This window comes from Battus philenor, unplaced genomic scaffold, assembly GCF_028537555.1.
Source record: "Battus philenor isolate CCGP_79_NKW_IND1 unplaced genomic scaffold, ilBatPhil1.0.hap1 SCAF_11, whole genome shotgun sequence".
Classification (NCBI taxonomy): domain Eukaryota; kingdom Metazoa; phylum Arthropoda; class Insecta; order Lepidoptera; family Papilionidae; genus Battus; species Battus philenor.
Window position 1 is genome coordinate 2,094,462 of NW_027181673.1, and position 17,417 is coordinate 2,111,878.

At 31.8% G+C, this 17,417-nt stretch overlaps 2 protein-coding genes across 2 annotated transcripts in view; both read left to right on the top strand.

The window, feature by feature from the left end:
- LOC137931908 (mucin-4-like) overlaps nt 1-13,011 on the top strand; it is a 37,059-nt gene extending 24,048 nt beyond the window's left edge. Inside the window, exons 2-5 of the mRNA XM_068775426.1 lie at nt 1,517-1,698; nt 2,101-2,966; nt 9,074-9,092; nt 10,287-13,011. Coding sequence (XP_068631527.1) covers nt 1,538-1,698; nt 2,101-2,966; nt 9,074-9,092; nt 10,287-13,011 — 3,771 coding nt within the window. The 5' untranslated portion in view covers nt 1,517-1,537. The remainder of the gene's footprint in view (nt 1-1,516; nt 1,699-2,100; nt 2,967-9,073; nt 9,093-10,286) is intronic.
- Nucleotides 13,012-16,104: 3,093 nt separating this feature from the next.
- The window catches only part of LOC137931922 (protein qua-1-like), an 89,028-nt gene continuing 87,715 nt past the window's right edge, over nt 16,105-17,417 (top strand). Inside the window, exon 1 of the mRNA XM_068775427.1 lies at nt 16,105-16,196. Within this exon, the coding sequence (XP_068631528.1) occupies nt 16,105-16,196 (92 nt within the window). The remainder of the gene's footprint in view (nt 16,197-17,417) is intronic.

The window sequence follows — 17,417 nt, forward strand, 5'->3', positions numbered from 1 at the left end:
AACTGAGATGTTTTTTTTGTAATGACTTCTTGTAACATCCATAACAGTTGGTATATTTTTTTAAATAGATATCCGTTTTTGTCTCACAGTTAAACGTTGTACAAAAATCTTTATTGATTTCTTTGCAGATGTTTTACGTACTCTCGTTGTCAATATAAGATCGAAATTCAAAAACATTCCATAACACGGTCATAACGGTCTGTACAACTTACGCGCGAATGCGAATACACTTAACGGATTACTTAAGCATCGTCTATTAAAATAAAAAATATATATAATCCTACTCAGTTCAAAAGTAATGTAACTTGGTGGTCAAATGATTTGATGCTCGAATATCATTATAAATGAACGTGAACACCTTTTTTATTTGGTAGCATTATAACTCTAGAACAACGTTATCAATTTCAAACATTGTACTTTACTTTGTGTTTTGGTGTTTTTTTTTCATTAGCAGTGTCGATTTGTATATCACAAAGGCAGTAATTGAGTGTTCAAATCACAAAAATACATGTCTTTCGCCTAGCCAATTCTGTATCGTCAGTTTCCGTGTTAGAAATGCATTTAAATTATTTATTAACACACCAGATAATATAACTAACAGTGTCATGAATTAAAAATCATTTAAAAAAAAAAAACAATATTATCATAAAATTACTTGTGTATTAAAGAAGATCAAAAGTAATGTAAGGTATAAAGGAATACGTAAAATGGAACGCATTGAACGCATCGATGTATTTAACAGTGTATAATAATATCCTTATATCGTTTAAAATTTAACTGATCCAAACAAAAAATCGAGAACACTAAACACTATGTTGGTTTACATGATCCGTGACCCCAAAGTTAGGTACTTTTCATTTAAATGCTTTTTAGACAACAATGAACACTACTCTACATTTTTCTTAGTCTAAATAATTAATGCTTTCGAAAATATAATTCAGATTATAATTATAAACGTAAGTCTACATTTATTTGCATGTTTAATATGTTTGCGCTCACAAAATAATAAATTTAACAAATATTAATATTTGATTTATTGCGTAAAGTATCCATCACGATAGTATTATATAACAATCACACTAGACATCGTTGACATCTAACGGAAACTAGACAAATGTATAACTCACAATTAACGAGAAATAAATTAAAACTATTCAAGTGGTTGTAGAACTATTTACAATAATAAGTCAATAAGTTTTCTATTATTTTAAAATAAGAACATAAATCTAAATTAAACTAAATAGTAACAATTTATGATATGACCTAAAACAAAGTTTGAAGCGCCGATACTATAGCAAAAGTGGTACAAAAAGTGAAAGAGTAAAATGAATTTTAAAATAGCCCTACATAGCCAGTTCAACATAGTTTTGATCCAAAATTATTAGAATGGATAGTTTTTGCAACGTTAAACATCATACGTACTATTTTACGCCCTGTTGAATATGCAATAAGGTTGATTTTACCGTTACATTTATATTTTAAATATATACTAATAACTGTTTCTTTTCCTTTACAGGTAGAGTTCGTGACGTTCATAATGACGCGGCGCAAAAGTGCGTGTACAAAATGGACATTAGTTTTAGTTTTAACTTTAATGTGTCAAACGGTATTTTCGCGGCCACAAGATGATGCTCTTCCCGGTGTTTTGGGTTCTTCAACACAAAGTGCAACAGAAACACCAACCGAAAACCCTATAAGGTATAGATTTAGGATTAATAATAGTTTAAGTACTTTTGTATCACCAGTAGCTATAAGTTCAAATAACTTAGATGTTAATAAAGCAATAAACCAAAAAACTAATTTAGCACAAAATGTTAATGATAGTAACTTACATTTTAATGATCTTAAAACTTTAGATGCTATAACTATCCTAAAAAAAGGAACAAATAGAACAAGCCGCACAATTAGAACCAATGAAGACCTACTAAGATATAACAATTTTGATAAATCTAGCAAAACAGGTAGGGCATATTCTTCAATAATTAAAAATGGAAAACACAAAGTAAATGATAATCTATTCACTGAGAAAAATAAACCAGTAATTAGAAAGGTCATTACAAAATGGACCGATAAAACGAAATATGAAGATTTACATTTTAGCAATGAAAAAAGTGATTCAAGTGACGATAAAATAAATGATAATGAATACGGTAGCAGAGAGGATACTAGTAGTGAAATCAGTGAACTATCTAAAATCAATCATCCAAAAGTTACAAAGAAAGTTTACTACAAGCCACGACCACATTCAGAACATTATCCTACTAACCCCCCTAACATACAGTACATAGACAACATATATACACCTACTAGACCAACATATGTATTTACTACACCTACTCCAACACCTATTATCACAAACGTGGGTTACCCACCGCCTTGGCCTCAGCAAAATTACCATGTCATTCAACCTGTAACAACAACTCAAAGACCTATAAGAGTCACAAAACCGGCAAACGATCATTATAATTATCATAATAATGTTAACAACTACCCTCAATATCCCGTCAACAATTTCGAGGTCACAACTTTCCAACCAACCTCAGCATACACAGACAGAATTATAATCAGGCCGGAAGAGTACAGTGCTTCACCCGACGACTGCCCTACTATATATCTTTCATTAAATAACACCTTCCAAGGGCAAGGTAAAGAGGCTTGCCCTGATCTAAATATTGCAGTAAACACTAACGTTATTAATAAAAATGTAGTCATAGAATCAGAAGAGGATACTGATAATTCATTTGTTGGTGCATTTGGTGTACCACTGATGGACGATTCGGAATCAGGTGATAACAATAATGACTATAGTGAATCGGCTGATGATGAGGAAGAAAATGAAAGTGCCTCTATAGAAGGAGCAGCTATGACAAACTATAATGCTAATACAGCACAGGAATCTGCAGAGCCGGGAAATTTTGCGTCTCCAAGTTCAGCGTTATCTACCGTTTCAACACCCGGCCGTCCAAGTGATAATGACGATGATATATTTAGTTTTTCCTCTATCATAGATTTTTTTAGACCTGCACTTAGTGCATTTAATTGGTTAGCCGCTATTAACCCGTTGAGTTTTGGTATCATTTCCTTTATTTTAACTCCTTTAGCAATTCTTTTTGCTGGAGTATCCGGACTTGCTGCATTCTTTGCCCCTTTCGCGTTATCGTATGCTAGACAAGCGCCTCAAATAGAAATACAGCATCCACAATGGTTTCTGGACAGTAATAATAAAATGGTACTCGAACCGTCTACATATTTAAGAAACTTGAATCCTATATTACACAAAATTGGCAAACTAAATAATAATGTAGAGCCATCAGTGAAGCCAACTATGTTTTTCAAAATAAAACAGTGGATGAGAAATTTAACACAAAAATTGAGAACTAACAGTAGAAGTTTGACTTCTAATGGTCGTAGAAATAAAAGGAGAAGACGTGAGATATGGACTGCAACTGTTAAATAACAAAAATACGGAATAACAGTTTTTATAATTAACAAATTTAATTCAGATGTTAAAGATATATATTGTTTTGTCTTTTTTCGCAATATTCCCTTGTCACGTAAACCCCAAAATCATGTACAAAAGCGCTTATAAGGCACAGCTTAGTCGCAAATATAATTGTTTGATCTTTATAAGAGATCTCAATATTCTTACTTTTAATTACATTTAAAGTTAGCAAAATTTATTACAATGAAGAAGGTAAGATATAAGGTAGTTCCTTTGCAGTTCATTGGCTTTTATCATCTTAATTTTTACAATACTAATGCCTCGTTACCACAAACAAAGTTCAACTCTACCAGTAGCTGCAAGAAAGGTTAACAGATTCTTTGTCCTTTCTGGTAAAATAAATATGACCGGTCGATGGTTACAGAGGCGGCGATCCTGTTTTTTAATCATAAATAGTTCATGGTTAAACACCTGCTTTGGTTTGTCATTTTCAATGTGAGTATGCTGTAAAATCCAGTGGACAGACAGCATTAGTATTGTTTACTAAAATTACAAAATGACTAGTTCGTTCATTTATTGACAACTATAAATTATATAGGACAAAGGATCATAAAGATTTTACTTATGTTAGCTTGATGTACGGTTTTATGGAACGTTTGACGGACAATGTTAAGTTAAATATGTAGCTGTAAAGTTTGATTTGAAGTTGTCCCAAACAGGTTGCTAGAGGAAAGCTTATACTTATCTTCTCGTTCACATCTGTGACAGGGATTATAGTGGAAGCCACATCTGCGAAGATGTAACAATGCAAGTTAATACAGTAGAAGTTCTAATTCACGTTCTTTGAAATAATTAATTTAAATCTTACTAAACTATTTTTTGGGTTTGGGGAAAAATATTTCGGATGTATACGATGCCCTGTCTCTGAGGGAAGGACAGGGTTATGTGATATTCCCACACACTAAAACCCCCCCAGTGATTGCCCTCTGCGCTACGCAGGGTACCGCGATATCTCCCGGTCAGGGATTGCCACGCGTTCTTTCGGTTCACGATACACCTGAAATCCTAGTGGTGTTATCATAATGATTTGAGACCACATCGACCCATCGTCCGCCTCAGATTCGCTGAAGCTAGTGGGAGTTTACTCCCCACCCTAAACACCCGCGACTCCGAGGGCCCCGTTTATGATAAAACACCATTCTCCGGAGAGTCGTCGGGAGGTGCGTCACAGCGCTGATGGTGTCATCTCCGAGCGAGATTTGTCCTCTGCCGATTTTGTTCATCCGCCTTTTTCAGGACCATGACGATCTCACAGAAGGAGGCAAATCTTGCTAACCTAACCTAACACAAGACAAGATATAGTGAACGTCTATGTACAATGTTAACAGACATCCTTATAAGTATATTCGGAAGACACTAGATGCAAACCGCTTCCAACCGGTTTTATCGAAAACCCTAGTGGTATTTGTTAATGATTAGCACAATTTTGATTATTACTGCACATTTTAAATGCAAAACACAGTTTGGAGAACCTTTTTATATTTGATAAGTAACCTAACAATGTCTTTACTAAGCAACAAGATAAATCTCTTGTGACCTCTGTGCGTCGACATGTAGCCTTTTCGGAAATTTCCATTTTTTACCAATTAATTTATATTACATAAAATATCTCCTGTTTAGGTATACCTTTGGGATAAGATTTCATTCAACGTCCGCCATTGTCTCCGGTCAGATGCAACCCAAGAGAGAAAGAAAGAAGACTTTAGGCCCCAAGAGGGGCCTAAAGTCGTTCTTACTCAGTCCTCCTATCTTCTGTCTTTTTGATCCCGACCTCACAAGACGATCACTCTTTTACTCCATTTATGATCTTAGCTTCGATGCATATGACCCGTCCATCTCCATCTTCGTTGATCAATTGGATTCATGATATATATCGTTTAGCTTTATTCTTCCTCTTATGTCTCTATTTCTTTTAGTTTTATCCCCTGGATACTCCTTTACATAGCTCTATGAGTTCTTGCCAATTAATGTCTATGTTGTTTTATTAGAGCTCAAGCTTCGTAGCAATATGTAATGCTGAATAGATTACATGTATCAAAAGTTTTTTTATATGTTGATGCCTAGTTCATTGCTTTTAATTATTTCTGTTAGTATACCAGTATTTCATCTATCTTGTAGAAATTGTTTTGGCTAGTTGTTTAGACATTTGATCACTGAGCGATATCTGTCCCAGATATATAAATTCTGTTACTTATTCGAGTTTATGTTCATTGATTGTTATATCTACTGGTGATGGTATACCCACCAATAACTTGTATTTGTTCACTCTCTGAAATTACTTTTCAACAATATTGTATTTAACACAATTTTACAACGTAGTCAATCCGATTTGTTGCCTCGGCTAAATCTTAAAATTTATTCATAATAATCCGTAACTCAGAGAATATTTTGTTGGCGCGTATTAAACTTTATTAATGATGAACGAATGGCAAAATAATTAATATTTATTAAGAAAAAATAAAAAGGAATTCAAAACTCCATAATGATTTGTTGTCGATATTGATGTCATTATTTTTTCAATAAACAAAATTTCGTCATCGACATATGATAAAAGACTTATTATACATATATATACAAAAGGAGTGGACATCTGCGCTTATTTAGACATTTTCAAATATGTAAAAAAAGAATTCTGTACTACTATCCATTTACATATGATAGTAAAGTGATATTTAACTTGGATATATTATATAGAAAAAGAATCTACATAAATAAATAAAATTGGATTATCAGTTTGTATTATATATATTAAAAGAAAAGCTTTTTACTTCATGCATATGAATATATATAACATAGATCATAATAACATTATTAAATTTTTGGTCTATCAGTATGTTTGTTCCGGCTAATCTCTAAAATGGCTGGACCGATTTTGACGGGACTTATACTGGCAGGTAGTTGATGTAATAAGTTGTAACTTAGGCTACATTTATTTTAGAAAAAAAATTTAACGAAAAAAACACTTAATAATTTTTTGTTCCACGCGGACGTACTCGCGGGCACTTCTAGTATGAAATAAAAATAAAACGAATTTAATCAAAATTATTTTTAAAAAATAATTGGTCAATTTTTTTCGAAGATTAATATTTTTCTTTACACATTTTTTGAATTAATAAAATAATTTAATTATTTTAAATATTATGTGATTATAAAATGTAAGTTATTAGTGTTACATTAAAATGTTTAGTTTAATTATCTCTACAAATGTTTATTTTATTTTTAAGCATTATGCTCAGTATTATATGTAACTATTTATTCAACCTTTGTGTACATTTGTGGTAAGTATTAATTATTTATTAAAATTTATTATTTTTAAGTGTTTTATAATAAAGGATAACAAACATTACAAGTGGTTTTGTTTTATTTCTGGTACCATTGTCTGTTTATTGTCTATTCTACAGCACGGTGTTCCTTTTATGCGTTTGCGAACAACTAGCGCCATCTGTTGATGCCGACCGAAACTATAATAGTTCCGAAATATTTATTAATTTTGCCGTGTAAGTTTGGTAAGCTGCGATCGTGAGTCGAAGAAAAACATACGAATTTATACATAAGTTATAAAAATATAGGGTATCCTGACTAAAGCAAGATTATTGCATTAAAAGTAAATTGCATACAAGTAAGAATTAGGAGATAATTATAAAGTATTTGTTTATGTCAGTTATAAAGTTACAGTGATTTAAGTTCAAATTAAAAATATAACAGAGATTATGCAATGACCATATAAAAAGGTTTTAAAAATGTAGCACATCAAGAAGAGAAGTCAGTATGTCCAATACCATAACGCATATACTCTCCTGTGAATGGGTTGTGTGTTAAAAAAAATATATTTCCGACAATACTGAAGTAACTATGGAGATAACATATCTGTTTTTTTATTGTGCCGATGGTATAAAAATGGTTGCGCATAAAAGGAAAATAAGAAAATAACTAAAAAAAAAACTATCATTCACCTAACCCATATTTTATTTAACATTTTAATTTTAAAGAAATTGCATGTAATAATTTCGTCCGAACATGGAAAAGGTTTTAGGCGTGGCAATAAATAAGACACAAAATTCTTGCTCGGTCTTATTTCTTGCAATTACGAGAGGTGACACTGTAAGTCTATACAAAAAATTCAATTAAATCTTATTGTTTTTAAAAATTATTTCTTTGTCAATTTAGGCATGATTGCATGTTGTATTTTTATTTTTTAGATTCTTTAACATTGTAACTTTTCTCAGAACTATTATTGATCGTCTTTTTTTAATCTATTGTATTTTTGACTCTACCTTTCAAAGAGTAATAAAGTCAGTAAAAAGTTGTGGAGAAGAAGCAGGAAGAAACTCCACAATAACACATCTTTCAATAAAGTTTCACACAAATTTATACATAAACACTTTATTAGCTATAGCCTAAATGAAATCAAAGTAATCAGGCGACTTCAGTGCCAAGGATATTTGTAATTTAAATATTCGTTTATTGGATAGTAAAATTTTTCTGTCAATTTATTTCTAAAAACCGTTTTGAATTTTGTTAATGTTAACCAAATAATGTTTTGCATTTTATTTAAAGTTTAATAACACAGATTTATACACATTGTGATAAGTAGCAGGTAATTGACTCACTGCTTATCACTATCTGGGTGTTTTTTCGACGGCATTTTTGAATTTCAATGTTTACTGAAAGGAGAATCTTTCTCAGATTTTATCATGTGTCGCATTATTACGATGTCAATTTCCGTTGTCGGACGCAAGGAGATCCCTCACGCTGGTTATCAATGGAATTACTTAGACCACGCTTGAAATCTTCAAACCGGTTGTAAAAAGTAGCATAAGAAAAACTACATTGTAAAACTTTAAAGGGTTGAAGGTATAGCTCATTTGCTGTCATTTAATGTAGGGTACACCCTATCCAAAAATAAATGGTTTTTGAAATAATAAATTACGTTACGATAATATAGTAACAAAAATTAGTCTCTGCAAGCTTCATAGTGCTAGAAATGGTCGCCATCCAATAAAATAAATAAGTTAATAATAACAATAAATAAACCTTTCAAGCTTTTTACACCTTTTTACAATAGCCCTGTGAAAAGTGATCACTTTGAAATATCTTAGATTAATAAATTTTTACTATTGGAATGCGTCAAAGCAATAACCAATAACTTCTAACAAAACAAAGTAAACTATAATTAATTTTAATAACATGCTATCCGAATTTGGGAAACACCGTTGATTTTTGAATAGAGGCTGCCATACATTAACTTACCGAAAATGAGGTATACATTCAGCACTTAATAACTTTTCCGCGCACCAAAAGATAACGAAAGGGTGATGGTGATCGATAGACATCTGTCTTTGTTCACTTAATGTTATACTTATTAAAAATCTACAAAACTTTATTTGTAATAAAAGTTAGAAGAGAAAATTTAAAACTTAAAAAAGTAAAAGGCTTCATATACAAAGCACAAAAAAATCGCGCAGACGCGAGATGTTCATATTAAATGTTAGAACAAGTCTCTATAACTCGTCACAAACAATTTTTTTTGGTTTAGTATGTACTTCTAATTTTGTAATAATATATTCAAAGGAGAAAATAGAAATTTTAGGTGGGTCGCATAAATATGTTTAAAGAGCCGCAAACGGCTCGCGGGCCGCTTGTTGGTCATCCCTGATTTTGTGGCCTGCCTCTTTCTTGAACAGCGAAACATATTTATTTATTAAAGAAATCGTAAATACAATCAAAATTATTTTTATAATTTTATACCAATTTTTGCAAGCGTAAAGCCGCTGCTATATTCCATTTCTTCCGTTATAAAACTATCAATATCGGGGCACAAACAAGTATTACAATTAGCAATAGGTTTCAGAAAAATATTCTTTATAAATTTCAAATCGAATTTTCATAGCTAATACATGACAAAATCTTTCTTAGCAGCTAGTAACTATTACAAATATTTATTATAATCGATAACATGTAATTACTCTTGTATGACATAATTATAAAAATGTTGTAACTCTACATAATATGGAATTTTAACTCATAAAATTTAACATAAGTAATGAGAATAAAAGATCTTTTTTTGATAATTATTACAACATGTACTTTGAACGTTTGGTAAAAAAAAACAAATTTAAAAATGATCATAGTGCCTGTCAAATAAAAATAAGTTCCTTTGTTCATAACCTAAATTACTTTCTTATAAAATATTATTACAAATAAATTAGAAGCTTAATTAAACTTAATGTATTTAAGTTCAAAACGAAAACCACTATAATTATGTTATAAATAATATTAGATTAGAGTTAATTAATATTAGAGCTTTTTAAAAACTTGAAAAAGAGATGAACTTTGTGTCATACCGAATAAAAATAGTTTATGTTCAAATGAAGTAAATAAACACGTTAATTGCTAAGTATATCTATCATCATTTAATTCTATAATGTACATGTGATATGTCTTATTTTTTATCATTGTATGTTTCCCAAAAATAAAAAGAATCATTTTAGTTATATGACATCTACGCTGGTCATAGGCTTCCCCTATAGAATTCCACAAGGACAGAGTGAAAGCAGCTAACCTTCATCGTCTTCCGATGACAAGGTGTATTGATATACTCATACGTCTTTTATACACACATATATAAAAAAAATTGCCATAAAATGTTCACTATCTAATACTTGCCTGTATTTGCTTAGTGCTAACATATTTATATTATAATTAATACATGATTGCGATTACCTTCAACGTGAATTAAACGATTAGTGAATAAAGAAATAATTACAACTTTTTTTTATTTCAGAAAAGAATCGATCGCCCAGCATGAAATATCTCCATCTGAATCCGAATCGTCGAGCACATCGAGAGAAGTTAAAGAAAGGCCACCCATAATAGGCGATTCTGTAAAAAAGGTTGCAGTTCAACTACTTCATAAAACTTCCAATGATACTATAGAGAACCCTGTGGTCATAGATACAAGAATCCCGCCGAAATTAAAGAATCAGATTAAGCATCGTATTAAAACTAGAAACGACGACGGTGATGAACCATCGGAGAATTCACATATCGGTATTGCCGTACCAATAACGATGGAGGAATTGGAATCAGAAAATGCTGTTACAGACTCTGTCAGTGAATCATCTACGCCCAACGAAGGAATTTCTACTTGGATACTTTTAAACAATCCGGCAAATAAAGAAAACCCGTCGTCATCTACCGAGCCTACTAAAATTGAAGAACAACCGAAGAAGCAAAAACCAACGAACGCCAAAAATAAGACTAAAGGATCACAACATAACAAAATTCCAAAAAGACCCATCATTAGCAGTACAAACAAATCCGATTTAATCGCCGGTGGATCTGCTATCAACGAAAATGTTTATAATAAAATTAAAGATACAGTTTTATCAAACGTACAAAAGAATAAAAATGGACAGCGTACAATATCCACAACAACTACTCCAGTGACAACAGAAGCGTCTACAACAAAAAAAGAATCAACAACAAAAGCATCGACCACAGCAGTATCAGTCAACAAGACTACAAAACTTGCTAAAAAGAAGAACAAAAATAAAACAAAAGTAAGCACAAGCGCACCGGTTGTAAGTGAATCAGCCTCTTTACCTATGGAAGCTAAGGAACAGGAGATAGAAATCGAAGTTAGTACACCCGTAACAACAACTAAAAAACCAAAACGCTCTTCGACACGAAAGAAGAATAAAACAAAGAAACGAAAGACCACCAAACCAAAAGCCGAGAACACCACTGCTGTAACAAGTGAACTTAAAAATGCAAATAAAACTAAATCATCTAAGCTACCCAAACCGTCTAATACAGGACCTATAACCACACAAATTTACAACTATTTTTCAAGAGAAGTAATGCCATCTGTAGGTGTAGGCGTAATTGGATTAGCGGGGTTAGTAGGGATTGCCAGTTACTTCCTATATCCATTTGCAACACCAGTAAGACGAACCTTTGAAGTGGACAAGAAAGATGATATTTACAAAAACAATGCTGAAGAATACGGAAGCGAAGGCAATGGTCAGGCGGAGGAGGAAATGCTTGGAACTGTTCTTGCAGGAATGCCAGCTCACGCGAAACACAAGATCAATCCATATGCAGCTCAAACGCCTAATTTGAATAGGTATCAAGTAAAGAAAGACCAGGATATTAGGTACCGTCAAGTACAACATACACACGCAGCCAGCTACGATCCCCACTATAAAGCTCAACATTACGCCCAGCAGAAAACTGGTTTAGCCCACGGCGCTGTTTACCCTGAACAGCTTGGTTATAATCGCCAGCAGTATGAGACTCGACACGCGTATACACCTGAAACAAGATATGATAAGGTTTCAACATCCTATCCGCAATATCCAGCTGTAGAACCGATTTATACAGCACCACAAACAGGTCCGGCGGGCACATCATCTTTTGGCAGCGACACATCTAATTCTGTAGTCTACGGTGTTAAACCATCACCTGAATCCGACTTCAAACCCGTTTATCCTTTCGACGGACAATTTTATCAACAGGAGACCACCAGTCACCCAGCGACTTATTCACCTACATCAATGTTTTTAGGATCAAATAGCGAAGCTGATGAAGGCGAAGACAAATATAGTGATAATTCGAATTCTAATTTTAACAGTGGCACGGTAGATAATAAGTTCGTTGTTGGTAACGTACCGAAAGAATTGAGTGATGAATCGGCCACACCTGCCGTAGTCCCTGAACACGGACCTAGAAATATACGTAAGAGACGTAGTTTACGCAAAAAGCGAGGCATTACTCAATCTATCGAAGACATTCTCAAATCTACAAAGGATAATACAGATATATTTTTAAGTAATGAAATTGATGAAATTCCTCACATCCCATCGAAGTATACCAGCTTGTATGAAGTAATGAAAGACAAAGATCTACCAAAGTCACCGGAAAATGTTTTAGCTGTCTATCCTACATCCGTAGACCCTAAAGTTTCTTCACCAACCGGGGTTCCTTCTACCACATTAAAAAGTGAAGTGGTTGAAAGCATTTCAACTCTGCCGTTAGATCATGAGGAAGAAACATCAACAGAATCTGAAAATTCCGACGAGATTGAAGTAACAACAAAATCATTTAAAGTTTTCACAAATAATCCAATAACTGATTCAGATAAAAGCAGTCCGTTATTCAATAATGGTGTACCAAAATCAGATACAACTACACAGAATAAGAACTTGAATACTGAAACAACAACAGAATTAAAGTCAGAGACAACTTCGACAATGCCACCATCACCACAGCCTGTTACTGAACCTAAATTACCATCACCGACATCACCATATCCCACTTATGGCCCAGAAGTTATAACGTATCCCCCATTAAATCAAGATGGCGGATTTTTCGGTTTCCTGAAGCGTATAGTCGAATTTAAATATAAACTTGGTTTAAGTATTTTACAAACAACGACTGATTCTTTGAATAGATATTTACGTAACATGGAAAATTCTGTAAAGACTGTTTCGAACCAGCATCAGTAGACATATTTAAAATATTGAATCTTAATGATACTCAGTAACAGAAACTTCTTATTTATTTGCTTTAATATCAGATGGAACCCAAACGAAGTATATGAAATAAATTTTGAATGTATCGTGTCCATCAAAATTATCATATCGTAGTTGAAAAATTCTAATAAGCCTGAAAATGTAAATTATAATTAAAAATAGTCTTTCTATTTGTATACGTAAACAATAATAAAACTGTTTAAATTTTTTTATTCCGTAATAGTAATTTTTGTCCATTTAAAGCATTTTAAAGTTAAGATCAAATTTTATTAGTATTATATACTCATTACTTGCATTTAGTTTATATAATCCAGAGAACAAAATCTAGTATTAAAGAGCACTAAGAATATCCTTAAGATTAATTTTTTAAATTATTCTTACTGTTTATTTTATCTCAATAATTAAGCTTAATAGTTATTATAACATGACAATAAATTTCTTAAACGTTTTTAAGAATCGACAGTAGATGGCACTGTCCTATACTAATATTTTATGTATGCGAAAAAGATGTGAATATTATATTTTCAGAATGTTATCCTCGATAATTCTTAAACTTAAAACGCAATTGAGGAAAGCCTACTGAATTTATATTGTGATATGTATTTATTTAAAAATAATACGTTTCGTATTAGTTATGATAAAAGTTTAGACCTTTAATTCATTTTGTACTTACTGTGTTTAAACTAAAAGAGAATTTAAAATTGTGAACTGGTAACTACATTTTTTTTACTTTTGCATGTAAATATTTAAATAAAGTAAGATAAAAATGATGTGATTTTATTTAAAATACGATGTATGTTTGTGAATCAAATCCTCTTGACTTATTTCGTCATGAACTTCATCCGTTAGAAGAAGATGAGTTAGTTATCTAAACCGATCATAAGAAACTAAATATTTAAACAATTAATAATTAATAGTAATAATTCAACTAAAATATTGAAATATTTTTTTTTACTTTAAAGATTTTTTTTATTTTAATGTCGAGTGAAACTTTTAAAAATATTGTTTATATTAATCCTAAATATTTATATCAGGATAAAAGTTCGTAAACTAATCATTTATTTTATAATATAAGAAAGCGCCACCTTTACTTCGAAAATAATTGAATAGTCACGTTTGTACATATAATAGTGTAAGAATATTCTGCTAGATGACGCTATAAAATAAATTAAATTAAATGGTACTATTATCATAGACATTTAGGAACTATACTACCTATTATTAATTGCAAAGCTATAAGCGTTATTATTATGTTTCGTTTTTATTTATTTATGTCATGTACATGACAATTAAATTGAAATTCGAACAATTTTAATTTTAAAAATTAGGACTACGTACAGGCTTAAGTTGCCATTTATTCAAACTTTTCTACGATAGAATTTTAGTTATTAATTTGTTTACACAAGTTTTGCGGACACGTTTACTGCAAAGAGGTTGGGGTAAACAAAATCGTGCGTAAAGAGGGTCGACGGTTAGCCTCATATAAAAATAATAACCCTTCGGTGTAATGGACGGAAACTTTTCAGGTCCACTATGAGGGTCAAAATGTCCCTTGTCGTAAACTCGCTTTCATTTAGGGTTAAGCAAGCGTAATAGTATTTAGTTTTACACATAAAAGGATTTCCAAATAGATATCCTACTTGTAGTTGGTTGGTCGACATTCCGCATTCAGAATAAATTGAATAAAGAAATTCTTCCGTAGAAATATTATTATAATAATATTGCTACGTATGCTATTTTAGGTCTAATATGCATAAATCTATTTGAATATTAAGAACAATTTTAATGATAATGTTTTATTGAATGTCAGGATATTTATTGAGTAATTTTTTTAGTGAACATTTTAATCAAGACATGAAAGCAGATGGGTGGATTTTAAATCGTTAGCTTTTGAAACCATCTTTATGTCCACTATGATAATCTGTGTTAATGTTTTTTATTCAAGGAAACTTACATGATGTCTCAATTGTTGATATTCGCCACTAGATGGCATTGCAACCTTTTAACCTTACCGACCCACTAATTATCCTTTATATCAGTGATTCCCAAAGTGGTCTATATCGACCCCTAGGGGTCTATGACAACCTGCAAGGGGTCTTCGTCAGCAAAAAAAATTTGGGGGTCCATGAAATGAAAATGGGGGTCCACGATAGTGGATCTCAACACATACACTGATAGTACCTATTTACTTATATCATACTATCTTAAAATATCAAAACATTTACATTATTGATAAAAGTACCTATAAAGTAAAAAAAATATTAAATATGTTTATAAAATTGTGTAAGTTGTAGGATGTTGGTATTCGCTTTGTGGTCGCAATACATTTCAGCTTCTTCACCTTGCACTGACTTGTTCAATTTGTCACTCGTTTCCTGAATCTTGAAAAGGAAAGTGCTAAGAAAATATTTTAAAAAATATAAATTAACATGTGTTTTTACTTTAAGTTTTTTACACTAAACTTTACAACAGTTAGAAATTTACAGTAAATCAATATCAGGTAAGTAGGTAGTCTACCCAACACGAAAAAACATGGCAAGGGGTCTACGACACAAAAAAGTTTGAGGAACTCTGCTTTTGAACGCTTGTAATATTAATGTTATTATGAATGTCTCTTTAATTAAATGACAAATGTTTGACAGCTAAGGACGGGTATTTTATTTTATTCCTAGGGTATGATATTTGTGTTTTTAAATGTTGTTTTTAGTATTTATCCACATATATTTTAATTTTTTAATAGGTAACGTTATCCACACATCACATCTTTTTTTAAAAAATAACTGAAATATGAACATAAAATTTTGTCAAATCGATTAAACTGTTCTCGAGTTTTGCGTTTAGCAACTTTTGATGATTTATCGATTCATTTATATTTATTGGTTGCTTTATTGTATCGACTTAAGAATGTTTATGCCACAATTTCACCAACAACCTATGGTATATTACGTCCAATAAGACAATCGAACAAGAGTCAGCAATAGAACACTTCACGTATAATTATTGTGGTGTAAGCAACTTTAGATAGAATGGACTGAAGATTACACATAAATGTAGTTGGATATAGAGATGGCAGTGAGCAGGGTACATTACGCAGGAAGCTCTCGTGGCTTTGGAGTGGAGATCGTGGAATGGCCAAGGCATAGGACATTCACTAACAGGTTTGACAAATGACATTGTTGAATGTAAAAACCGACTGATGCTATTAGAAATCGTTGAAGAGAAGCTTGTGTCCCAGCATTGGACTTCTTGAGTGTTAAATTATGATGAAACCACCGCTGCTACACCGCCTGATGAGATTCAAGTGTAAGCAATAGGTATTACAATTTTAGACAGAGATTTCTAGTGTTTGTTCCTTTAAATAGGCTTTGATAAGCATTTAAAAAAACAACACATTGATATAATATACTTTTAAATATATGTATGTATAGTATCAATGGAATCTATTTACTCCTTATATCAGGTTCGGAATATTGAATCACAAGTAGAACGTAGCAAGAAACGATAATTATATATATATATGTTATATTTTTTTTGTCTTGTGAAAACAAATGATCGTAGACATTATTGATCAATCTTTCCATAGCATAAGTTTTGAATATTTTCGTGGATAAATGGAAAATTTCATAAGAATTTTTTTTTAAAGATGCGTTTACATCAAACTCTTTTTTACGCGGACTTTTTTTAAGAGTTTTCAATAACAGTTACAGAAATTTTTCTTTATAGTAACAGAATCGTTTCAGTCTATAAACATCCACTGCAGGTCTTCCTTTCCTTTAGATATCTATGAGGAGATATACGATAACCGCCAAGCTTGGCCGGCGAATTGGCGATCACAGTGTGATCACGGCATGCAGAGGACGCTGCAATCCATCTTTAAAACGTTGTGTGCAGTAGCAAACCTTTATAATACCTTTATACACAGTGTGAATTATATAAGACTTTATTTCCGATTGCAAGTTTCAGTCTACCCTGAAGCCCAACACTTGTGCAAGACATATCTGCAACAAAATTCACGCTTATTATGCAGCAATGAATATTTGCAAAAATTATTTTTAATTTTAAATTCATTTAGTATTTTTGTTTGGTACTTATGGATTTTATTTACACTGTATCCCAATTTTTTAAATAATTTTTTTTTATTTATAAATCCTCATTTTTTTATCTTACGCGCATTTCTAAGGGACGTATCAGTCGTGTTAAAATGAGATAACTCTGTGTTTGGCACTAATCGGTGTAACATAACTCCTGAAGATACCCCGTGGAGGTGTGAAACACGTGTTGAGTGATTTAACGGTGGCAGTTGTGTACGGTGGGTGTTGTTGAAGTGGCTAAATATTAATCCTTTTCTTACTTGAGATGAGTATATCTTGATCAAAAAT